Raw genomic sequence first — 25,489 nt, 5'->3', positions numbered from 1 at the left:
TATCCAGCCAGCCAGCCATCCAGTACATATCACTATCTATCGGGAAGAAGGGGGCACATCTAAACAGCATTTGTTCATTTGACTCCACCCATGACCACAAACACATTATGATGTGTAACCACACCCACTTTGTCCAAGGGGGGCTACAAAAAACTGTTTGGCCCCCGGGCACTGAAAACCTTAGCTACGCCTCTGCTGCTGGCCTTCATACTACATGGAGATGGTGAAATTGGTCAGTGATTGGCCAATTATAATTAAAAGCTTGTACTTAGCTTTAAATTTGCATGGGAATATTTGCATCTCATTGCTCTAGTATCTCAATGCTCTAGTAAAAAAAAAAAACTGATTGGGTTTGCCTTCTACCCTTTGTAACTACTTATTTTTAATCATCCCTATAGATGTAACCGGATCTTTTCATTTGAAGTTCAGTAAAACGGTGGAATTGTTTCCTCGCGCCACAGTCATTGTGTTCACCATACTACTGGACGGGGATGTCGCCGCAGGCAAAACACTTATAGAATTGCCAGTTTGCCTGAATAATAAGGTGAGGGAACCGATTCCGAGGACTGTTTGAACAAAAGTTGCAAAATGTTCCGGGGACCAGGTGTTTTTTTGTTTTTTTTTACAGTTGCTCCCGTTTTATACTGCCTTAGGAAACGGGCTATAGACCCGTGAAACGTGTTGCAAAAATTGTTGGAGTAACAATAAATTGTTATTTTTGAGTATTATTATTATTAGTGTCATCATTGGGGAGGTAAGTCATCCAATACCCCACATTTTATGAAATGTTAATGCATTTTATCCTTGATGGCGCCTCTGTAATCTTTTGAACACATTTGTATCCACTGGTTGGATGGGTGCGATCACCTTATTCTATCTACGGAGAGCGACTTCTTAGCCTGAGTGGGGACAGGCCTAATCTCCCCTCAAGCGTTACTAGTGGTTGCCTACATCTGGCAACTCATACTTGTGAGTATTATTCTTCACATGTAATTCAGCTATCAAAGTAACAATAACACACTATTGGGGCTCTCGATTTTTCCACTTTTGTCTGATCCCGAAGGACTGTTTGATCTTGTGCCAAAGTTGCAAAATATTCCAGGGGACCAGGTGAGGTCTGTTTCAAGTCCCCCTCTACCTCCTGCCACCTTTTCTCAGTCAACAATATATTACCTGCTTATCTTTATGTCAAACGGTTGTATGATACTGTATTTTTATATATCTTCTTTTCTCGATTAATTCAAAGAAACACAAAATGAGAGTAATGCGTAGGCTGCTAGAGATGTCGCAAACATCAAATTTTCCATTTGCGAACAGAGAATATAGTGAAAAATACTACACTGGAGTATTACTCTGTGCCTGCAACTTAATGTGGAAACAAATAGCAGTAGTGTGCACAGCTCTGGATGTCAGTGGGCTGTGGAGTGTCACACACACAAAAAAAAAAAACATAGGAGACTGATGTGGTAGCCCTCAAAAGGTTTGTTTGGGGTGTTTTCAGCAAGTAGTCAGTGAGGAACAAGAACACAGGCCTAGCTAATGCTTTCCCTACCTATCTGCAGCAAGTCTGACCTTGCTCTCACTATCGATGCAGCCAGAGAATGAATCCAATATGGCCACCGCAACTGCATTTTAATAGGGGATGGGGGGTCCAGGAGGGGGTGCTAGCTGATTGGCTGCCATTTGTCTGTTGACTTTGAGGTTCGCTGTGAACAGCGGAAGTTCGCAGAATACTGTTCGCCGGTGAACTGTTTGGGCCATCTCTATAGGCTGCCCACTTTTTCCACTATGCCTCAACACAGGGGCATAACTAGAGTGATGTCGCGAACCTCCAATTTTCGGTTCGCGAACCTCCGATTTTTGGTTCGCGAACCTGCACGGAAGGTTCGGTTCGCGGAAAAGTTCGTGAACCGCAATAGACTTCAATGGGGAGGCGAACTTTGAAAAATAGAAAAAGTTATGCTGGCCACAAAAGTGATGGAAAAGATGTTTCAAGGGGTCTAACACCTGGAGGGGGGCATGGCGGAGTGGGATACATGCCCAAAGTCCCGGGGAAAAATATGGATGTGACGCAAAGCAGCGTTTTAAAGGGCAGAAATGACATTGAATGCTAAATTGCAGGCCTAAAGTGCTTTAAAACATCTTGCATGTGTATACATCAATCAGGGAGTGTAATTAGAGTTCTGCTTCACATTGACACACCAAACTCACTGTGTAACGCACTGCAAACAGCTGTTTGCGTAGTGACGGCCGTGCTGGACTGGTGCGCACCGTGGCGAGAGTGTAGGCCGTGGCGGTTTTCAAGCCCATATGGTCGCCGGGCTGTGGTAGCTCAATGATAGAACAACAGTGACTGTCCAGCTGATCAAATTTGGTCTGACCACAATGAAGCAACGACCTTATTATCTTTTGTGTCCCACCCCCACCCGAGACACTCAAATAGCCAGCGGTCATTGCTTCATTGTGATACGCAAGCCCCTTCACCGCAGCAAGGTAATGATCACGAAGGGGGATGGGCACATGTCCATGCCTTTTGTTTTTTTGTTGCAGCCGCCCGCAGTGCAGCCAGAAAAATTAGTCAGACATGTACACGCACCAGAAAAATTAGTGTAGCGGCCGCTGCTAGCAGCAGCCTTAAAAATCCAGGAATCCGCCTAGAGTCCTGGACCCTGTTGGTGGTGGCGGAGAAGGCAAGTGGCCTGCAGGCAGAGATGCTGTGTGTGGGGACTGACTTAGTCTTCGGTCGTGCAGTAGCCCTCCGTGATCCATGCCTCATTCATTTTGATAAAGGTCAGGTACTGAACACTGTCTTCTCAGTGACAATGCCTCCAGCTGCACGGAAGGTCCTTTCTGACAGGACGCTTGCGGCAGGGTAAGAGAGAAGTTGTATTGCAAATTGGGACAGCTCTGGCCACAGGTCAAGCCTGCGCAACCAGTAGTCCAAGGGTTCATCGTCGCTGTTCGCAGTGTCTACATCCACACTCAAGGCCAGGTAGTCGGCTACCTGCCGGTCCAGGCGTTGGTGGAGGGTGGATCCGGAAGGACTATGGTGAGGAGTTGGACTAAAGAATGTCCGCATGTCCGACATCACTTGTCCCTACGTGAGAGTTGGCCTTTCCCCGGCTCAATTTTTGCTGGCAGAGACAACAGATGGCTTTGCTTCGATCTGAGACACGCATGTTAAAAAATTTCCAAACCGCTGAGCCCCCCTGGGGTGATGGCGCTATGGTGGCATCAGCAGCTGACGTTGAAGGGCATGTTGGCTAGCTGTCCATAGCTGGCGATACATGGTGCCGGACACTGCCCCCAGCTGTTTCTGAGGAAGAGCTCCCTCTGCTTCTATCATGGAGTCGTCTCCTCCTACTCCTCTCTGACTCCCCCTCTGAACTGTCCCCCTGGTCATCTCCTCTACTGGGAACATTTGTGGCATCCGTATAATCGTCATCATAATCCTCCTGCCCAGCTTCACTTTCCTCAGACACCTCCTCAACTGCACCAACTTCAGGTGGTTCATCACCCCTATCCTCACACGTTACGTCCATACTATCGCCACCTAACTCAGACGTATGAGGTGGTGTACCTGCGCCTTCTTGTTGTTGTTGCAGTAGTGGCTTTGAATCAGTGATTTCACCACCACCAAATAACTCCTGCGAAGTGTCAAATGCAGCGGATGTGGTGCTTGTACTAGCGCTGGTGGCACTGGCTGCGGGAGATGAGGTGTTCTGTGTTAAATACTCAACCACGTCCTCACAATTTTGGGAGGTGATGGCACGTGCCTTCTTCTGAGCACTGTATTTTGGGCCAGGTCCGCACAAAATCACCGCAACACCACCTCGCACAGACCTGCCGGTGCCTGGTGGCCTTCCTCTGGGTCTGCCTCTACCTCTTCCTCTACCTGGTTTTTCCATTTTGTCCATCTCGGGGGGATGCAAGGTATATGCAGTGAGCTGGGTTCACTCAACACAACAGGTAGTTATATGCAGTGAGCTGGGTTCACTCAACACAACAGGTAGTTAGATGCAGTGAGCTGGGTTCACTGAACTATAAAGGTAGTTAGATGCAGTGAGCTGGGTTCACTGAACACAACAGGTAGTTAGATGCAGTCAGCTGGGTTCACTCAACACAACAGGTAGTTAGATGCAGTGAGCTGGGTTCACTGAACAATAAAGGTAGTTAGATGCAGTGAGTTGGGTTCACTCAACACAACAGGTAGTTAGATGCAGTGAGCTGGGTTGACTGAACAATAAAGGTAGTTAGATGAAGTGAGCTGGGTTCACTCAACACAACAGGTAGTTATATGCAGTGAGGTGGGTTTACTCAACACAACAGGTAGTTAGATGCAGTGAGCTGGGTTCACTCAACACAAAGATAGGTATATGCAGTGATGAGGTGGGTTAAGTAAACACAACAGGTACTGGGTATATGCAGTACTGGGTAGAACAATGTGCAGCTCCCTGTGACACACACAGGTAGTCACTGAATGTGCTGGGCTGCTGGCAGTGGCACGCACACTATGAATTAGCAAGGCTGTGCATGCAACAAAAGTGTCAGTTTGACACACAGAAAAAAAAAGTACAGGATTAGCTCTGAAAAGAGCTGTTGAGGGGTGCAATAAAAGCAATAATAATCAGCCAGAAGCAAGCTAAGCAGCCAAGAACCTAACTAATCTGTCCCTAGGAGAACAATCTGCAGCAGCTCGCCCTATCTGTCTAATAGCAGGCAGACGAGTGACTGTAATGGTCGCCGGAGGCTGCCTTATATAAGGGGGGGGGGGGATCCAGGGCTTAGTGTAGCCTGAATGGCTACAATGTGCCTGCTGACTGCGATGCAGAGGGTCAAAGTTGACCCTCATAGTGCATTATGGGGCGAATCGAACTTCCGCAAAAGTTCGCCTGGAGCAGGCGAACGCAAACCACCAAAGTTTGCCTGGAACCATTTGCCGGCGAACCGTTCGCTACATCGCTAGAGGGGAGGCCCAGGGCTGTAAAAGGGCCCCAACTACTACTTTACTTGCTCTGATAAAGGAGTCCATCCTTCAGATCAGGTGTATTTGTGGCTACACTTGTTATGGATGTGAAGATCATAATAGCGACACTTGTTTTATGACCCTTGCAAGATGGGCTCCCAGGCTGTGAGGGTCACCAGGGGTTAGGCAAGGGAAATGGTGTGAACATTGGGGGTCACATCAAAGTTTTGCTGGGGAGTCCCATGATTTGTAGATAAGGTACTGAGCCTACACCAAGTATTGATCCCTGTTACCACTGTACCTTCTGCACCACTTCTTGGTTGAGTACGTCAGGTCCTTCTTCACAAGCGTGATTTCTGACCAATCATTAGGTGCAAGCATGGATGTGTAGCTGCACTATAGTTAATCCAGCCCAAGCAGAGATATCCATGCAAGACAACATTTTGTAGCATTGTAGCAGCTAATTTTTATCATAAACAGGATAAAGGGGAAAGATGCGCCCAGAGAACATCGCATGCGTTAAAAACAAATAAAATGAAAAAAGTGAGGTGGCCTTTAACGAAGACAAACCTGCGTATTAATATAATTTTATTGCACTAGCTTAACCTCCCTGGCGGTTTATTTATTTTGCCAGGGAGGCTGCAATGTGTTTTTTTTTTAATAAAAAAAAAAATATTTCATGCAGCCAACTGAAAGTTGGCTGCATGAAAGCCCACTAGAGGGCGCTCCGGAAGCGTACTTTCGATCGCCTCCGGCAATCGAAAGTAACAAGATAGGCCGCAATGAGCGGCCTATCTTGTTTCGCTTTCCTCGTCGCCATGGCGACGAGCGGAGTGACGTCATGGACGTCAGTCGACGTCCTGACGTCAGAGCCGCCCGATCCAGCCCCTAGCGTCGGCCGGAACTGTTTGTTCCGGCTGCGCTGGGCTCGGGCGGCTGGGGGGACCCTCTTTCGCCGCTGCACGCGGCGGATCGCCGCGGAGCGGCGGCGATCGGGCAGCACACGTGGCTGGCAAAGTGCCAGCTGCGTGTGCTGCTTTTTTCAGAAACGAAATCGGCCCAGCAGGGCCTGAGCGGCGACCTCCGGCGGCATACCCCGAGCTCAGCTCGGGATTACCGCCAAGGAGGTTAATAGAATGTTATTGCATTGGCAATGCATTTCGTGGGTGCATACAACCCACAAAATGCGTTGCCAGTGCAATACAATTCTATTAAGCCATTGCAATAAAATTCTATTAATACGTGGGTTTGTCTTGGTTAAGGTAAGCCACCTCACTTTTTTTCATTTTATTTGTTTTTAATGCATTTTATCTTGTCTGGGCGCCTCTTTCCCCTATATCCTGTGTCACCTCCTTTTGGCGGGGGATCAACTCTCTTTGACCAATTTAGATCATTTGAGGTTTGCTTTTTATCGACCATTACCAGCTCCATCTGATCACCCGAGTGGAGTTGGGGTTAAACATCTCCACCTGCTTCTAGTGGTCGGTTTCCCTTCTGCAACCCACCTTTGTGAGTATAATCCATCCGCATATTTTACATGCTTCTGGTACTGTGACATACTGCACCATTTGGGCTCCTGTTGTCTCTGCGTTTTCTTTCTGCAGGGTGCAATTTTTATTATCCCTACTTTTTGTCCAGTTATTATAAACAAGCAAACAAACAAAAAGGTAGTTACTTGTTTGCATCACATTTGCGTAATTCAACGTTTTGCATAATTTTACCAGGTTCAGTTGAAGTTCTCCAAAGACGAGGTCCATCCAGGAGAGAAGGTCGGACTGGAAGTCAAAGCTGAGCCTGGGTCACTTTGCTCTGTGCGCTCAGTGGACAGAGGAGTCTTGCTTAATAGGAAACATGAGGCCTATAATCTCCCCACGGATACGGTAGGTTGCTATTGCATGGCCATCTGCAATCTGGGAAAATCCAACAAAAATGCATCTGCTGTACTAGCAAGTATATGGGAATGCCATTGCTAATTTCCTAAAGGCCCATCTCGCGATTCTTGTGACAAGAAAAGGTTAATTGCATATGGGCCATAGGCATTCAGTTCACTTTTTCACCTATGGTTTTCTTAGTATATAATTTTTCATCTTCTGCAATTGAATAGTAACAAAAAGTGGAGGGTAAAGTATTGTCAAAATTATTCTGCGCATTTTCTTGCTTGCTGGCGGTTAAAAGGCCTTTAATGCATAAGGGCCCATATGCAATTCATTTTTCATCTGAGTTATCTCCTAGGTGATATATTCAAAACTTCTCATAAAATGCATTTTAAGCCACTAGCAAGCAAGAAAATAGTCAAAATAATTGTGAGAGTACTTTTTAACCAACTTTTGTGTACTTTTTCAATTGTAAAATGCTAAAACGTTTGTTTAAAGAGAAGATGAAACTATCTCCTAGGAGATAACCCATTTGAAAAAAATAATTGCATATGGGCCCAGGGTCCATATGCAATTCATTTTTCTCCTAATTCCTCTCCTTGGAGATAATTTTTCATGTTCTATTTAAAATAACTTTTCAGCACTCTGCAATTGAAAAAGCACCAAAAAGTAGATGAAATAGTGCTGCCAAAATTATTTTGAGTATTTTCTTGCTTGCGGGTGGTTTAAAGAGAACCCGAGGTGTGTTTAAAAAATGTTATCTGCATACAGAGGCTGGATCTGCCTATACAGCGCAACCTCTGTTGCTATCCCAAACCCCACTAAGGTCCCCCTGCACTCTGCAATCCCTCATAAATCACAGCAGTGCTGTGAGGCTGTGTTTACATCAGTACTGTCACTCTTCGTGCTCCCCCACCTTCTGCATTGCTCCGGTCCCTGCCCCCGTCCCTTCCCTCCAATGAGCAGGGAGGGAAGGGATGCAGGCGGGGACTGGAGTTCTGCAGGAGGCGGGGAGAGCAGCAGACTGACACTATAGAGATAAACGCAGCCAGCTCTGACAAGCTGTTTGTCAGCAGCGTGGCTGTGATTTATGAGGGATTGCAGAGTGCAGGGGGACCTTAGGGGGGTTTGGGATAGCAACAGAGGCAGGGCTGTATAGGCAGATCCAGCCTCTGTATGCAGATAATATTCTTCAAACCCACCTCGGGTTCTCTTTAAAAGGCATTTTATAGACCAGTTTGCAAATATCACCTAGGAGAATACTGAGGAGAAAAATATATTTGTATATGGGCCAAGGGGCCATACGCAATTCCCTTTTTCTCCTCAGTTTTCTCCTATGATATATTTTTTCATCTTGTATTTAAAATATTTTTTCAGCACTTTGTAATTGAAAATGTACCAACAGGTAGGTGAATAAGTACTATTAAAATTATTTTGAGTATTTTCATGCTTGCTGGTGGTTTAACATGTATTTTATTTGCAATGTATTTTACTTACAGATTTTATTTACAAGGTATTTTATTTACAAATATCACCTAGGAGAAAACTCAGGAGAAAAAGTCAATTGAATATGGGCCAAGGTGGGAAAATATAACCTAGAAGAAAACTTAGGAGAAAAAGTGTATGAAACAAGGGCCAGCCCATTACGTCTTTTAGACTAGGATAGTAAATTACAGGGCAAGGACACTTTTAAAGAGATCCTTAATGACTATTGTAGCATGTACATACCTTATGGAAATAAAAAAGGTGATCTACAAAAGGCCAGTATGGATAAATAACACCCTTTTGGTCACAATGAAGCCCATCAAGGATCTGTATTAAAGAAATATAAGGGATGTAATAAAAACTGGAAAAAGTTGCAAAACTGGAAAAACAAGTTGCTAGTGGTGTTAAGTAAAATTCCGAAAAATTTTCAAATAGAAGAATTTAAAAAGAAAGAAGGCTTATGAAATATCAGGCAGGGAACTTGATTATGGATGAGCAAGCTAAATCTGAGATTTTAAATGCACACTTTGCTTCTGACTTTACCAAGAGGATGCCCTTGTCTCACAATACAGTTCTTTTTTTTTTTAAATACAATTCTAAGTTGTTCCCATTCGACCTCATTCAGCATGAATTGCTTACAATATCTAACACAGGATGGTGTACAGTTAATTAAGATCAAGCTAGATAAAGCATCTGGCCCAGATGGTACTCACCATATTAAAGGAGTTAACATAAGTTAACTTTATCTCATTTTCTAAAACAATATTTATTTTGTAAAACAATATTACATGCATCATGCCTGAAGATAAAACTTAAAGGGTACTTGTAGTCAGGGTGAAAAAAAAAAAGTTTGATACTACTTACCTCAGTATGGAGAATCCTCTGGATGGTGTAGATGCTACATCAATCCTCCTGCACTGCACTGTGGACCCTGTAAACAATCTTCAACAATAAATGTCGAAGATTTCTCATGGGTGCACTTCCTAGAGATGGCCCGAACGGTTTGCCGGCGAACTTGTTTGCACGAATCTCAGCTGTTCGCATTCGCATCGAACTGCAAACACATAGTGAGTTTGACCCGCCCCCTATATCACATCATTGTGCTAAACTTTGACCCTCTACATCACAGTCAGCAGACACATGGCAGCCAATCAAAAAGGCAGCAGCGTCAGCCATCTTCTCACTCTGTCTGCTCCCTGCTGCTAGTGAGAGAAGGGAGAGGTTGCTGGAAAGATAGGCAAAGTGTTAGTTAGCTCTTATTAGCTTGCTCCTTGCTGATATTTATTGCTGAAAAGCACCCCAAAACAGCTCTTTTGAGAGCTAATGTTCTTGTGATGTGGTTTTTTTTTGTGTGTGTGCCTCTGACAATGCATATACAGCCCTGCCTGTTGCAGCTGGACCTTGCTATACTGTGCCAGGCCCGACACACTGTGTTATACCAGTCAGTGCATACCTTTCACTGCATCTCTGTGACTGCACACTGTGTTATACCAGTCAGTGCATACCTTTCACTGCATCTGTGCGACTGCACACTGTATTAGTCCAGTCAGTGCATACCTTTCACTACATCTGTGTGACTGCACACTGTTGTTGCATTGTTGCTGTTGTTGCCAGCACTTAAAGAAAGATGAGCTTATCACACGGCTGAATGCCCTCCATAACAGATTCTCGTTAAAGGATTTAAAGTGTTTCCATTATACAGGTATGAGCATGTTCACACTGTGCAGGTGCAAAGTAAAGCTTGTGCAGTAGCATGCAGTTGTACCTGCTCTGCTTTTTTCTCTGTGCACAAGCGGTTTGGCTCCATGCTACTGCATAGGCACAAACAAATTGGCAATTGTGCAAATAATATAAATAGGGGAACGCTGCCACAAACAGGGTCCAGTCTGTCAACTGAGGAGTTGTGGAGAATGGGGGAAGCCTCTGGGGCATTTAAAAGATCCCCCTACTAAAGTAAATATCTAACAGTTTTCCTTTCTCTGATTACTTCCAACATTATGTAAAGCATCATTAAAGGTTTAATGTGTTACCTAAATTGACTTTTGATGCGTTGACCATCAGTAGGTTTTCAGGTCTCAAGAACTCAAGACCACGCCTCACTTTTTTCTGATACAGGATTGAACAGTCACTGTCCTTTTTAACAGACATCATAAAGCATGTTTCTATTTTTGATTCAATTTGTGCCTCTTCCTCTTTTCAGATAAAGTACTTTGCGTATAAGACGCAAATTAATAGACGGGGCTTTCCTTATTCCATTGAGGACTTTGAGAAGTATCCTTGCATGAGAAGTGGGAAGGATACTGGACCAGCTGTAGAAGAAGGGGTTTGGGTCCACAGTGAGGCAGATGTTTACAGACTGCTGAAGGTGAGACTCAACAAAAAGCATATTGTTATAAGATCGCATGTCTAATCTTGATTTTGCACAAGTTTCACACACTTTTCTGCAGTTGTGAAGTTATATTCACGGGAATCCACTAACGTGTGCGCATGGGAAAACTCATTTTTGTAAGCTCACAAGGGCAGGGCTCTCGGACCCTTTTGTGTCTTGTTATACATTGTATTCATCATCATCATCATCATCATCATCATCATGTTAAAGAGGAACTTAAGTGAAAAGGGAAAAAATTAAAACAATACATTGCAAAGTGAGAAGTAAAAAAAATAGAAGAGTGATCAAGAAATGATTGATATTTCCTACGTAATTTGTTAATGGTGTTCAATCCACTATGAGCCTGCACTTAATCACCTTTACTATTGGCAGACAAGAATAAAACTAGACAGCACCAACAACCCTTATTTATAACCACACCCCATTAACATTGTGTTAGGGTAAAAGTTTGTTCTTTTATAGATATACATATGCACAGAAGGAGATACTGGTTGCTTAGCAGTTGGGTATTTTCCACAATGTAACAATGTTCACAAACAGGAAACTGTCAGGACCTAGGTCCTGACATCACACTGATGATCATAACAATATCAGCCATAAAGATCCTTTTGATGATCAGGGAAAAGGTAAAGATTTATTAGGGAAAGGGGGTATCCGCTACTGATTGGGATTCTCTATCCTCGGTTACAGTTCCTCTTTACATTTGTCACCCTTTTGTGTCTTGGAATTTGTTATACATTTTATTCATCATCATCGTCATGTTAAATGTGTCACTGTAATTACCAATTCTGTAATTTGTACTAGTGTCTATATTTGGTGTAGGGATGCTCATTCGGATTCCGCTGAAATGCAATTTCTGAAATTCCGATCGGAAATTGCATTTCCGCACTGGAATGCGGAAATTGGTAATGCAAGTGCGGTAGGCGGATTTCCGCTGGAAATCGCGAAAATTTCGCCCGACTTTAACATCGATTTTCTCAAAAACTATAAGGTCTTTTTGAAAACTTTTTTTACATCTTGTTCACAAGATTCTGTTTAATAAACCCTGAAAATTTGGTGTTTCTAGGACTTATGGGGGCTTTGCTATTAACCGCTAAAGTTGGCGGATTTTTACTGAAATGTAAAATGCAGAAATTCTGCATTTGCCTATTTTCTGCATTTTACATTACAGTAAAAATCTGCTGACTTTAGCGGTTAATAGCAAAGCTCCCGTAAGTCCTAGAAAAAAAAACTGTGAGATAGAGTAAAGGAGGGGTATGGCCTGATTGAAGACAAATCTTGTTATAAAAATACAAAACTTTATTTAATACTTGCAAAACATCAAAGTATCACAAACTGTATAAAATTCCGCCATGCTACCCATGCCAATCCCGCCCGGAACCCCATACACCCCCAATCCTACCCACTTAATATGTCAGGGCCATAGGGGACATGTGCACATGAAAATATCCTACAGCTGCGCAGCAAAAAATGATAAAAAAGAGAAAAGAAAGAGATCGTGGTTGAACAATGTAATGGACCACATACAATGGTCACCCTGTGGCTTTGCTGAGATCACTCTAAGAAAGTTTTTTTGTTCAAATTTCAATCGCTATCCACAAGTATGCTCAACAATATTCATTAAATGATTATTCTGTGTCATATAGAGCTCAGTTTTCAGCACAGCATGTGCATACACGACATCACACCAAGGCAAGCCAGATTCTTCCTGTTTCCATGGACTCTTTGACCACCACAGCAATGTATATCAATATACCATAAGCGATGTGTAGGTGCCAGTCAGACATGCAGGTGACAAAAGCACATAGGCAGCGGTTCACATATAGGACACATCAGCATCAGTGGCATAAGCTCATGAGGCAGCAATTAACATGTGGATAGCATCAGCAAGCAGTGTGTAGGAGCCAGTCAATCATGCAGATCACAGAAGCACATGTAGTGGCAAATCACACATGATAAGCGTCAGCAATGCTTTAATGTGTAGCCAAGCTAGTGTTGCTGAGTTCCGTTGGCACAACATATGCCCAGAGGGCTCTTACTGTGTCCTTAGATGCAGTTGTAGGCAAACTGTGGTGCTGAGCGGCTGAAAGGAATCTCCGTTCCGAGTCAATGTGGCTGTGGAAGAGGTGGCTGTAGTGGGAACCCGGGTGTGGTGGCCTAGGAGCATGGAGGAGGCACCGTCATGGCGGAGGACGGCGTCCTCAATCGATTTCGCCGGATCTGCCAGCTTCTTCAGGAGGCGTGTCAGTGCAGCAATGACGCTGCAGCTAAGTGCGGGCCGCCGTCCAATCCAGCCGCGGCATACGGCGCGCCCCGCCCCCACCCCAGGGCCAATGCGAGTGGGGGGGCGGGGCAGGCAGACACAACGGGCGCACCAACCAATAGCGCGCCCGTCGCGTCCGCCAAGCCCAGCCCCCCCGCACGCAGGCCCAGGGGAGGGGGCGGGAAGCACCGCAGCGCAGAAGCTGCAGACGTCCAATACATAAATAAAACCAAAGTCAATACTGCAGGTACCCGCAGCGTATGGCATAACAAAAAATCCCTAGTTAAATATGCCATCTACAATGATGGCTCAAACCTCAAACCTCAACTATTTCTTAGCATATGGCTACAAATGCAGCAAAATATACTCCACTTGTAACTATTGTTTGACTTAACCCCATCACTTAGAATGGGGAAGCGCACACATATCAACTCCCCATCTAATAGGGTCTATGCTCATACAAGCAACTTATACAAATATTATGGTGCAACCAGAATAAGGAGTAAACAATGCAGTGTGAGATGCCCCGGAGGGCGTAAGTCCCTCCCCCGCCCAAAGTAGAGGTGCAGCACGAACGCAGGTAGCCAGAGACGGGCTAGCAACAACAGTAACGGCGGCCTAATTACTGGGGCGGGAGAAAAGGCACATAACTCGTGTTTTCATTAAGGCCTGGATGTTTAGTTGCCTCCAGGTCAAAAATCCAGCGTGCTTCCCGTTGCAATAGCACACGGTCCATATTGCCACCCCTGACAGAATTGTGGATCCTATCCAAGCCAACAAAACGCAAAAATTGAAACTTACCTCCATGAACGGACTTAAAATGTCTCGCTACAGCTGTAAGATGGATTAACATTAGTACTTTTAATACTCGTAATATGTTGTAAAATCCTTGAACGGAATTCATTTCTGGTCTTCCCCACATAAAAGGCCCCGCATGGGCAAAGCAGCATATATACTAACAGAGTAGTGCTGCAATTAACATAGCGTGGGAACTGCCAATTCCGCCATCTGGTAGGAGAACTGAGTTGCCTACCTGGATGTAACGACAAACCGAACATCCGCAGCAACATTTACAATGTTTCGTGCTGGCTTGGGGATCCACAAAATGACTGTTAACCAAAAAATCTCGCAGGGATGGTGCCCTGCGGAATGAAAGAAGGGGGGCTTGAGTTACCACAGTACTGAGTTTGGTGTCATTGATGAGGATGTGCCAGTGTTTATCCAAAATTCTGGAAACCTCCCGATGTTGCGCAGAGAACTTTGTGCAAAATCTGGTGGCCCCTGTGCTCTCACGGGTGGGATATCTATTTGTGTCCAAAAGTGCGAACCTATTGCTAGTGTCCGCCCTCTTGTACGCCTTTACCAGAATTTTGTCCTTGTAGCCCCTTTGTCTAAATCTCGATCTGAGGTGTGCGGCCTCTCTACGAAAAGTAGCATCCTCCGAACAGTTTAGTCGAATACGTAAATACTGTCCGGTGGGAATTCCTTTAATAGTATGACTAGGGTGGAAACTTTCTGCCCTTAATAACGAATTTGTCGCAGTTTCCTTTCTGTATAGACACGTTGAAACAAGGCCGTCGACCGAGACCGAGATTAGAAGATCTAAAAATGGGACCTCTACAGGACTCATCTGCATAGTATTCTTGTTGATGATTTTAACAAAATCAAGCAAAAGGTCCTTCCCACCCGTCCAAAAAAGCAAGATATCGTCAATGTACCTGTGCCAGGCCAGAGCGTGGCACAGGTACATCGACAGGCCCTCATCAGAAAAAAGCTCTCTTTCCCATGCCTCCAGGTACAGGTTGGCATACGACGGAGCGCACGTAGTGCCCATCGCAGCCCCCTGCACCTGGAGGTAGTGGGTACCCTCAAACAAAAAAATATTATTTCTCAAAATGAAGTCCAGCAGGGTCAACAAAAACATGTTGTGGGCTGTATGTTGTATGCCCAACTCACTAAGAAAAATCCTCACTGCCTCTACCCCAAGATCATGCGGTATGCATGAATAAAGGGCCTCCACATCCAGGGTCACTAGCAGAACGCCAGGGGGAAGTTGCAAGTTCTCCAACATTTGTAATAAATAGGATGAATCCCGAACGTATGAAGGCAATGCTCGAACATGCGATTGGAGGTGTCTGTCCACATATACACTGGTACGTTCTGTCAGGGATCCCCGACCCGATACAATCGGGCGTCCCGGTGGTTTAACAAGGTCCTTGTGGACCTTAGGGAGTGAGTAAAATGTGGGCAGAATTGGATTCAGCACCTTTAAAAAGGTCACTGTGTCAAAGTCAATTACCATGCGGGACAAAGCAGCATCATCAATAATTGCAAACAGCTCACCCTGGCATCGTGCAGCCCTGGATGGGGAGACCCTCATATAGCAACTTTGCTAGTTCAAAATCCCAAGGCACATCTCTCTATACGATTCCACCCCCATAAGCACTATGTTTCCCCCCTTATCTGAGGGTTTAATGACCCATCTTTTGTTGGTCATTAACTCTGTAAGTATATTACGTTCAATCACATTGAGATTATCCTCATCCGATTTGCGACCCTTCAATTTAGATATATCTCTCTCTCAACCACCTCAATGAAAGTTTTCAAGTTAGGAAAAAAGGAAAAAGGCGGAAATTTCTTAGAGTTATTGCGTAAACCCACCTCGTCCAAACCACCTCGTCCAAACCAGATAAATACATGCACATGTATTTATTTGTTCAATTGCGGAGCCGTCCGCAATGTCATTTTGTAACTCATTTAAGGTTTGGAGGACAGTGAGATCCTCATCTGACCACGGTTTCAACAAAGTGTGTGAAGGTACTTTTCTTGATGATGGTTTATCACCGTAAAGGGCTTGTAGTAGAATCCTCCTACCAAACAGATGCAGATCTACTATAGTATCAAAAACATTAATGTTATACGTAGGGCAAAAACCCAGTCCTTTAGATAGTAATGACAGGTATTCGTGGGGTATCTTTTCGCCTGTTAAATTGATAACTTCCAGATCTGCGTTTGGAGAGGTAGCGCCTCTACGGTCTACATCTTTAACTTTCCCGACCTCTGACCTTGGGCTAAAAAAGCCGAGGCTGAGGATGAGGAAGGCGAGATGCCATCGGAATATTCCTGACATGATGAATCAGTGTCCTTACATGTATTGTCCCTTTTTTTGCCTTTTTTGTTAATGTTGCCTGATTTTGGTGTATTCTGTCCAGTCTGTTTGTGTCTCAAATTGTATTGTTTGGAATTTTCATTCCCAGAAATGGAACTATTTGAAACTGGAATACTGCTCTCAATAGAGGAATCTCCTAGAAACACCATTTTTTTAGGGTTTATTAAACAGAATCTTGTGAACAAGATGCAAAAAAAAGTTTTCAAAAAGACCTTATAGTTTTTGAGAAAATCGATGTTAAAATCGGGCGGAATTTCCTCGATGTCCGGCGGAAATTCCGCATTGGAATGCGGAAATTGGTAGTGGAATCGGTAATTGGCAGTGGCGGAATGCGGATTTACAGCGGAATCGGAAATTGGCACTTCCGACCATCCCTAATTTGGTGTACACCATTGTCTGTAATATTATTTATCCCATAGTTACATAGTTTGGTTGAAAAAAAGACATCTGTCCATCGAGTCCAGCCAGACAAAAAAATTGTTTGTATCTTATTTTTTACAGCGCCACAGAATGTGTTGCCACTTTATAAGTCAATAGTAATCATTTTCACACAATGCATTGAAGCCTATTGGTATGAGAAAACACATTTTTGCATAGGAGAACACATTTTCAGATAAATTGCAAAATTACACATTAACCCCCTTGGCGGTATGATTCTTTCTGGATTTTAGGGTCTTAAAGCGGTACAATTTTTTTTCACCCTTTCAGACCCTAAAACCTGGAAAAAAATCATGCTGCCAGGGAGATCTGCACAGCCCCAATAATTACTTACCTCCCTGGGCTCCCGTGCTGCAGTTATGCCTCCATCCTCTGGGTGGCGCTGCAACTCTAAAGTGAGACTGCTGGCTGTCATCATGATGACAGCCGGCGATCTCACCAGGAGGAAGCAGAGCTCCGGAGGACGGAAGAAGAATGGCGTCCGACGTCTGGATCCCTGGGAGGTATGTAGAAACGCTCCCGCTGCCCGCATTGCTCTGCATAGAGCCTCTGGCGGCTACCCCGAGCAGAGGTCAGAATTACCGCTCTGAGCTGCAGTTTTCCGCCCTGACTCTAGCTCGGGGTTACCGCCAAGGAGGTTAAAGTTATGATTAAGCGAAAGTTAATTTTGCAATAATGTGTAAACACACTATGATTTTGCATCGTAATTTCAAATTTCACTGTGAAATTGCTACCTACCAGTAGGGATGATCAATGAGATGCAAATTCTTCCAAAATTATGCATATTTTTATGCAAATATATGCAGTTTTAAAATGGACCAATCAATTTAAACCCAGGTTTAAATTGATTGGTCCATTTTCAAGCTGTGTATATTTCCATTAAAATGTGCATACATTTGCATCAACTCAGAAGAATTTGCATAGCTTTGACCATCCCTACCTTCCAGTATGTGAAATTCAAGCTAGACTTCAGTGACTGGACAGGTATATTGGTTGGGACGAGGGAAATTATGGATAATACTTTATGGATATTTTCTGGATAATATTTAAAAATCCTTCAGGAACATGGCATCCCTTAGCCAAGTTCTAAAGCAATCTGCCAAGTTAGAACCAAACTTTGCCACAACTCCAACATGAAAGGCCTTCAGACCTTTGGTAAATTACCAGTGAATATCCGGCTAGCCGTTGACGAACATCCAACAGGTACACCACCCTAGCAGATCCAATAGGCAATCTACTTACTAACCTCCGGAGCGTATCGTCCCCCACTCTGTTTTCCTCTGTCAGATTGCATCCTCCGCTCCATCTATTACAGCAGGGCTACATCAAAATGGCCGCAGATGACCACAAATGTGGAGGCTGGTGACCATTTCCTTGTAGCCATGCTGTAATAGACGGAACAGAGGATGAAATCTAACAAGCGGAGAGGGAAACAGAGTGGAGGATGCAGCGACACATACGCAGGGGTACCATGTTCGGGTGGCCATGCTTTCAGACGGGCGGTGTTAAGGCGGGCGACAGCAGGTCAGGGGCACTCTTCACTTCCTGTTTCTGTCTGGCACCACCCAGCATGGCTGAATTCCTCTCACTCATGAACCCTATGTGTGAGCCACAAGTCTCAATAGTTGAATCCCCATGCTGATTTCTATTGTAGAAATAGTCTGAATTGGATTTATGGTTGGAAAGTTGAATTCCAACCAGCCCTATACAATATTTTGTTTTCTTCAAGGATCACTATTGCAAAAAATTATAGAATTTAAAAGATATAAATATAAAAAGTACATATCTTTCAGAGTAAAATGTACTATAAATTATTTTTTCCTGTGTTGCCACATACAGTAAGTAGTAAAAAGCTGACAAATACGACATACTTTGGACTAGTCCATCTCTTCACATGGGATTCTCAGTATTTATTCTTTACAAAAACCCTCCTTGGAAAGGAGCCACACAAAGATACCAGCAAGCCTACCTACTCACGTGCACACTATTTTGGCAGTTGGACTGTGCAACTGCCATTAAAGTGGTCTGAAAGTCAGCATTTCTACTTTGCTCTAAAATATTCCTTGCAGCTTTCAAACTATTATCCCAGAAAAAAAATTGTAGCAGAACATCATTGAAACAGTTAAACAGCACCTTGTCCTGCCATGGAAAGGCTATTCAGCTTAAAGAGGAACACCAGTGAAAATAATGTAATAAAAAAGTGCTTCATTTTTACAATAGTTATGTATAAATTATTTAGTCAGTGTTTGCCCATTGTAAAATCTTTCCTCTTCCTGATTTAAATTCTGACATTTATTACTTGGTGACATTTTTACTGTTGGCAGGTGATGTAGCTGCTACATGCTTTTTTTGCACTTGGAAACAGCTGTAAACAGCTATTTCCCACAATGCAACAAGGTTCACAGACAGGACACTGCCAAGAGTGCCACGGTCCTCAGAGTTTCTTGTGGGAGGGGTTTCACCACACTATCAGTCATACAGCGCCCCCTGATGGTCTGTTTGTGAAAAGGAATAGATTTCTCATGTAAAAGGGGGTATCAGGTACTGATTAGGATAACGTTCAATTCTTGGTTGGAGCTTCTCTTTAAAAATCCACATCCAGACTGGAGATAACAGTATCTTTGTTTACATTCCACTGTTGTTACATTTGTGTGTAAACAGCTGAAGACACTCTCTGAGAAGCTCTCTGTGCTTTAAGCATGCACACAGTTCAGAACAGCTCACTAGAATATTTGAATATACTGTATAATAAAAAGCAGCTGTAATAAAAAGGGCAGCTTTCAGGGCAAGATAAACTACACTTTGAAAACTTGTAATTTGTAAACAGACAATATTACTTGTGCACAGAACCAAATATGATAACTGTATGAGTAATAAAAAGTAGGTAAACACATTTTTATTGAATGTTATGTCAGAGTTTCAGACCACTTTAACCACCCTGGCGGTATTGACGAGCTCAGCTCGTCCAGGAAAAACTTGCTGAGCTTAGCTCGTCAATACCGCCAGGGAGATTTCTCGTTCTCTGCCCCGCCGGCTGCACTTTTCCCTCATCAGAGGGATTCCCCAGGATGGCTGGATGTCTGTCAGCACGCTGTGGGTAGCGATCTGTGCTACCCACAGCGTGCAGAACTAGCATCCAGCCACCCTGGGAATCCCTGTGCAGCCGGCGGGGCAGAGAATGTGTGGGGCTGTGCAGGGATTCCCCTTCTGTGCCGGCGGGTGGCTGGTGCGGGGATCCTCTCTGTGCGGGGGGGGGGGGGGAGGGGGGAATAACATGTGTATGGTGACATCTAGTGGCTAAAAAGTAAAATGTCATAAAATGTACATTAAAAAATACATCACCTATATCCAATAACCCCTCCCCCTCCATATTTACCAAAATAAAACACTTGGAAAGAAAATCCAAAGTGACAGCATAAAAAAGATAAATAGTTACCTTAGGGCGTCAGCTTTTTTTTAATATGAATGGCATGAGGGTATATTACAGTTATTTTTTCAAATGACTTTTAATTATTGATTGAGTATATAGAAATGCAAAACGGAATAAACACGCCTCTATTTCCATATAAAAAATTGCTACCACGTATTGTACTGTACTACTGATAACAACTGTACTGTACTATGGATGACATCATTTGAATGTTGTAACCAGGAAAAATGGGCAAATACAATAATGCATGGGTTTTCTCTATGGTAGCACTCTACGGTAGCACTTTTTATTTTCAAAATATAAGGGCTGAAAACTGAGAAATAAGGACTTTTTTTTTCTTCTTATTCCCTTTAAAATGCATACATTTTTTTTAAGTAGCGATAGTTATTAGCAATGAATGGAAAGAGTGTGAACATGGTTTTTAAAGTAAAATAACATGTGGTGGTGAAGTGGCTGATTTCATAATGAGGCTAAGGATTGACCTCATTAAATGTTTTTGTTGCTGTTTTTAAGGGAATGAGAGCATTATCCTACCATCTTGCTTAACTACCTTCCTCTTACTACTTGACAGGAGAGCAATCTTAAAGTGTTTACAAACACCAAGATACGAAAACCAGTGGCGTGCAATCTCCCTCAATATACGAAACGGAAGTCCACCAAAATACAGAGGACTGAAGAGCTGGATGCTCCTGTTAGTAAGTAATTTGTATGTAAGGGACATAAGAGATAAGAGTACCAGTCTAGGAACACTTACGCTTCTTCTGAGACGGTCGTGTCTGCACATCAGCACGTCCTAAAAACCCCACCAACATCTCTGGGCTTACTTGCATCGTGGTTATGCTGCGTGATCCCAGAATCCTACATTCTGCTGTCTGGACACAGTATGCATAGAGTTTACTGATAGACATTCTCCAAGGATTGCTGCAAGCACACTTGGAAAAATGTTGGTCTTTATGACCTACAATTAAACAACGCTGTGAACAAGTTCTAGGAGAAAAGGTAAATTACTACACATCATAAATACACACCATCTCTGCATTTTCCCTTACTCTGACCCTTGTGGGTCTCCTTGTCCTCATGCACTGCATGGCATATATCTGCTTGTGGATCTACAATGGGCTGGGGCTGGATTTTTCCTCCCCTTTCTGAAGAGCAGTGCAGTGGAGAAGTTTAATATTTACCTGCTCAAATGCTGCTGCTTCGGGTCTCCTCTATTCTTACCAGCATCCACAGGTTCTATGGTGCATAGCTCTGGCATCCAAACAAATGTCATGGGATCGAGAACTGGAGGTATGGAACCATAGAGTGTGTAGCTGCTGGGAAGAACAGAAGAAACATGATGCAACTCTGGAGCAGGTATAATATTACACTGCTCCACTACGCTACTAGAGTTGGGCCGAACCTCCGATTTTAGGTTCGCGAACCTGGTTCGCGAACTTCCGCGGAAGGTTCGGTTCGCGTTAAAGTTCGCGAACCGCAATAGACTTCAATGGGGATGCGAACTTTGAAAAAAAAAATAATTATGCTGGCCACAAAAGTGATGGAAAAGATGTTTCAAGGGGTCTAACACCTGGAGGGGGGCATGGCAGAGTGGGATACATGCCAAAAGTCCCGGGGAAAAATCTGGATTTGACGCAAAGCAGCGTTTTAAGGGCAGAAATCACATTGAATGCTAAATGACAGGCCTAAAGTGCTTTCAATCATCTTGCATGTGTATACATCAATCAGGTAGTGTAATTAAGGTACTGCTTCACACTGACACACCAAACTCACCGTGTAACGCACCGCAAACAGCTGTTTGTGTAGTGACGGCCGTGCTGGACATGCAGTGGCAGGTTCACTGAACAGGTATGCAGTGGTGGGTTCACAGCACAGGTATGCAGTGGTGGGTTCACTGAACAGGTATGCAGTGGTGGGTTCACAGCACAGGTATGCAGTGGTGGGTTCACAGCACAGGTATGCAGTGGTGGGTTCACAGCACAGGTATGCAGTGGTGGGTTCACAGCACAGGTATGCAGTGGTGGGTTCACAGCACAGGTATGCAGTGGTGGGTTCACAGAACAGGTATGCAGCCAGACAGGAACAAGTTAAGCCTAACTAATCTTTCCCTGAGAGACAGTCTGCAGCAGCTCGCCCTACTCTCACTAACGCAGGCAGCACACGAGTGACTGTAATGGCCACCGCTGCCTGCCTTATATAAGGGGGGGGTGGGGCTCCAGGGGCTAGTGTAGCCTAATTGGCTACACTGGGCCTGCTGACTGTGATGTAGAGGGTCAAAGTTGACCCTCCATGTGCATTATGGGGCGAACCGAACTTCCGCAAAGGTTCGCCTGCGGGATGCGAACGCGAACCACCGAAGTTCGCGTGGAACCGTTCGCAGGCGAACCGTTCGGCCCAACTCTATACGCTACTTTACTATGTAGGAAGAATGTGCGTGGGGGGTAGGGGGTGTAGTTGTGTAAGTGTGTGCGTTTTACCCACTTCATAAAGGCTTTGAATCCCAGGAGTGGGCCCCATGCTTATTTTCTGGGGGATCCGTAGGTTGTTGCCACACATAAGCTCAAACTGACAATGTTTCAGCCAGCAACACTGTCACCGGTGTGCTCTTCTGGACGGGAAGGCAGTGCGCTGTCATTCTTTTGCTTCTTGCAACTTTTTACGCTCTGGAGGGCCACATTCGGCTTTGACACCTGTGACCTACATGAAGCATCTTCATCTATTTATTTCTTCTCTCACGGTGGCTTTATAACTATTGACTAGCTGGACATCTTCTACTGGACAGGGATGGTCGTAGTCAGCCAACTTTGCTACACTGGAACTACGCGTAGTTTTACGCAATTACGCTTCGCCAAACTATGACTTTGAAATCAAATATTTGCTTCGTATGCATTTCGTAGACTACGCGTTAAAATACGCAATTACACATAGTGCGAAGCGCAGTGATCGTGGATGCTTATGCCCTTATGCAGAAAATTGTGCGCATTACTTTCTCTTTAAATGCTTATACCGGGAACTCTTGTATGCGTACATTCCCTCTCCAATGCGTAAATTTGTAAGCATACAATTGTACGCAGAAAATTAGACGTGCGTAACGCATTCCTAGTTCACTACGCAATACAGATGTTAACTACGCGTAGTGGGCATAAGCTACGAGTAGCGGTACTTCGTTACGCGTAAATTCGTAAGCGTAGTTTTGAAACTTCACCTACGAACTACGATGCTTAGATGCGAAATACAATGTGTAAATTTGCACTGGCGTAGTTTCTGCTCATCCCTGCATCTGGCTATACAGAGATGGTGTAGATTTGTCTCTGCTGTAACCGCATTGTTGCACAACTGGGGGTGGTATATAATTGGCACATACTGTATTATATCATGCATCAGTAGGTCGGTGTATATCTTTGATTGTGGGTTGCAATACACACCTATGGTCCCAATCTATCTATGTGGGTTAGTTCAGCAAACAGTTCATAGGACACTTAGTACAGGGACTGTGGAGGGTGGGTGGGGAATTTGGAGTATACGCAGTACAGAATGTATGAGCCCAGGAGCCCCAATGTTACAGTGCTCAATATTAATGGAATAAGAATATGTAACCACTGCTAGACGAGGTCAGGTCAGTGAGAAGCTAACAATTCTTGCTTGCATTAAAATTTATAGCAGAATTCTACTCCTAAAACTGAAATTTCAGTAGCTACTCTTACGTACATAAAAAAATCATTCCCAAGCATTGTCTATGTATAAAAACATTCATTTTACAGACTTGCATATCTCTGGCTAATTGGCAAATGTAATCATTATCGGCAATGATCTCTCTCTGCCTGTGTCTTTGCTCAGCCCCCCATTTTTCCTGCTGAAGTGACTCGGCTGTTGTCAGGGTGATGTGTCTATTCAGCAGAGGGAAAAAGCAGAATCAAGACACAGGCAGAGAGTGTCCCCTAGCCGGCAAGGATTACATTTGCAGATTAGCCAGATATAAAGCAAGCCTGTACTGCTCTCTGCTCTGAAAGCAAACATTTTTAAACACAGGGAATGCTTGTGAATGCTTTCAATTGTTCTTTTATGTATCACTTTAGTTTCACTGCTGTTATTGATATTGTTTTGTTCTGTTTCCATTCCCCTAAGAACCTGCACAGAAGAAGGACATACAGAAAGAGATAAGGAGTTTTTTCCCAGACACTTGGCTGTTTGACCTGATTTCTGTGGGGTAAGGATCACCAAGAACACTTGATGGGCTAAGAGAGCCTTTGACTGCAAGCATGTCTAAAGCTACATACAAAATCAATTAACCTCCCACATGCCTGCACACAAATTATCATGAAAGTCTTTCACACAACTTATGAAGGAAGCAATGATTTTTCTACAGCTAAGTCAAAAGCCAGGGTCTTCATTACAAGCATAAAGTCCCGGGAGAGGAAGATAGGATATGTGTTCTTAAAGAGAATCTGTACTCTAAAATTCTTACAATAAAAAGCATACCATTCTATTCATTATGTTCTCCTGGGCCCCTCTGTGCTGTTTTTGCCACTCCCTGCTGCAATCCTGGCTTGTAATTGCCAGTTTTAGGCAGTGTTTACAAACAAAATAAAAGCATGTAATAGGCTGAGAGTAGGTCAGTGTGTGACTCATACAGAGCTTGGAGGGGGCCTGGAGAGGGTGTGTATAGCTTCTATCCTATCACAAGCAGACCTGCACATTCCAGCCTGAGTGCCTGAGCCGGACAGAGCTGACAGAGGAAGAAAGATTAGATCATGTAACACAGATAATACAGTAACTGTGCAACTAGGAAAGGCTGCAGTAAGACAGACCACACTAGAACAGGTATAGGAACTTATAGGATAGAAGAAATAAGGCTGAACATTTTGTTACAGAGTCTCTTTAAACCCTAGATAGGCTAAGTTAACACACTGAATGCTTGCATGTTTGTACTATCTATGCGTGTTACACTGCCAGAGTTAGATCACATACTCTTACGGGGGACCTCTATGCGGTGTATGTGACTATGCAAAAGACTGTATTCTTGTAACGAAAACCCCGGCTTAGCTGGATGGCTGGCGTTGGTTCCTGCATCGGTTGTTTGAAATAATTTATGAGAAGTGCATGTGAGTGTGCGGAGGGTTAATTGATTTTTTTTTGTTTTATTTGCCACAACCCCTTTAGCAGCTCCCTACACACTTAAATATTTAAATGCCCTAGCTCGAGGTCAGTGGCGTAGCTATGGAGCTGTGGGCCCCGATGCAAGTTTTACAATGGGGCCCCCCAAGCACTCTATACATAACCATTGATACGGCACACCAAAACCTGCCAATGGCAACTACAGTGTCAGAGGTGCAAGAAGGGGTTGGGGAACAGTTTGTTAATGATTACCACTATTCAAAGTATCTATAGAAGTGATTATTATGAGCACAGGACCAATAGAGAGCTAATACTGTAGTTGAGGGAGGGCCCTTCGGGGCCCCTCTGGCCCAAGGGCCC

At 44.0% G+C, this 25,489-nt stretch overlaps 1 protein-coding gene across 1 annotated transcript in view; it reads left to right on the top strand.

The window, feature by feature from the left end:
• LOC137535930 (alpha-2-macroglobulin-like) overlaps positions 1–25,489 on the top strand; it is a 203,547-nt gene that overhangs the window by 84,371 nt on the left and 93,687 nt on the right. Inside the window, exons 14-18 of the mRNA XM_068257820.1 lie at positions 399–544; positions 6,691–6,846; positions 10,526–10,690; positions 20,586–20,709; positions 24,140–24,221. Coding sequence (XP_068113921.1) covers positions 399–544; positions 6,691–6,846; positions 10,526–10,690; positions 20,586–20,709; positions 24,140–24,221 — 673 coding nt within the window. The remainder of the gene's footprint in view (positions 1–398; positions 545–6,690; positions 6,847–10,525; positions 10,691–20,585; positions 20,710–24,139; positions 24,222–25,489) is intronic.

Source organism: Hyperolius riggenbachi, chromosome 10 (assembly GCF_040937935.1).
Source record: "Hyperolius riggenbachi isolate aHypRig1 chromosome 10, aHypRig1.pri, whole genome shotgun sequence".
Lineage (NCBI taxonomy): Eukaryota > Metazoa > Chordata > Amphibia > Anura > Hyperoliidae > Hyperolius > Hyperolius riggenbachi.
This window is presented reverse-complemented; position numbering and strand designations above follow the sequence as displayed.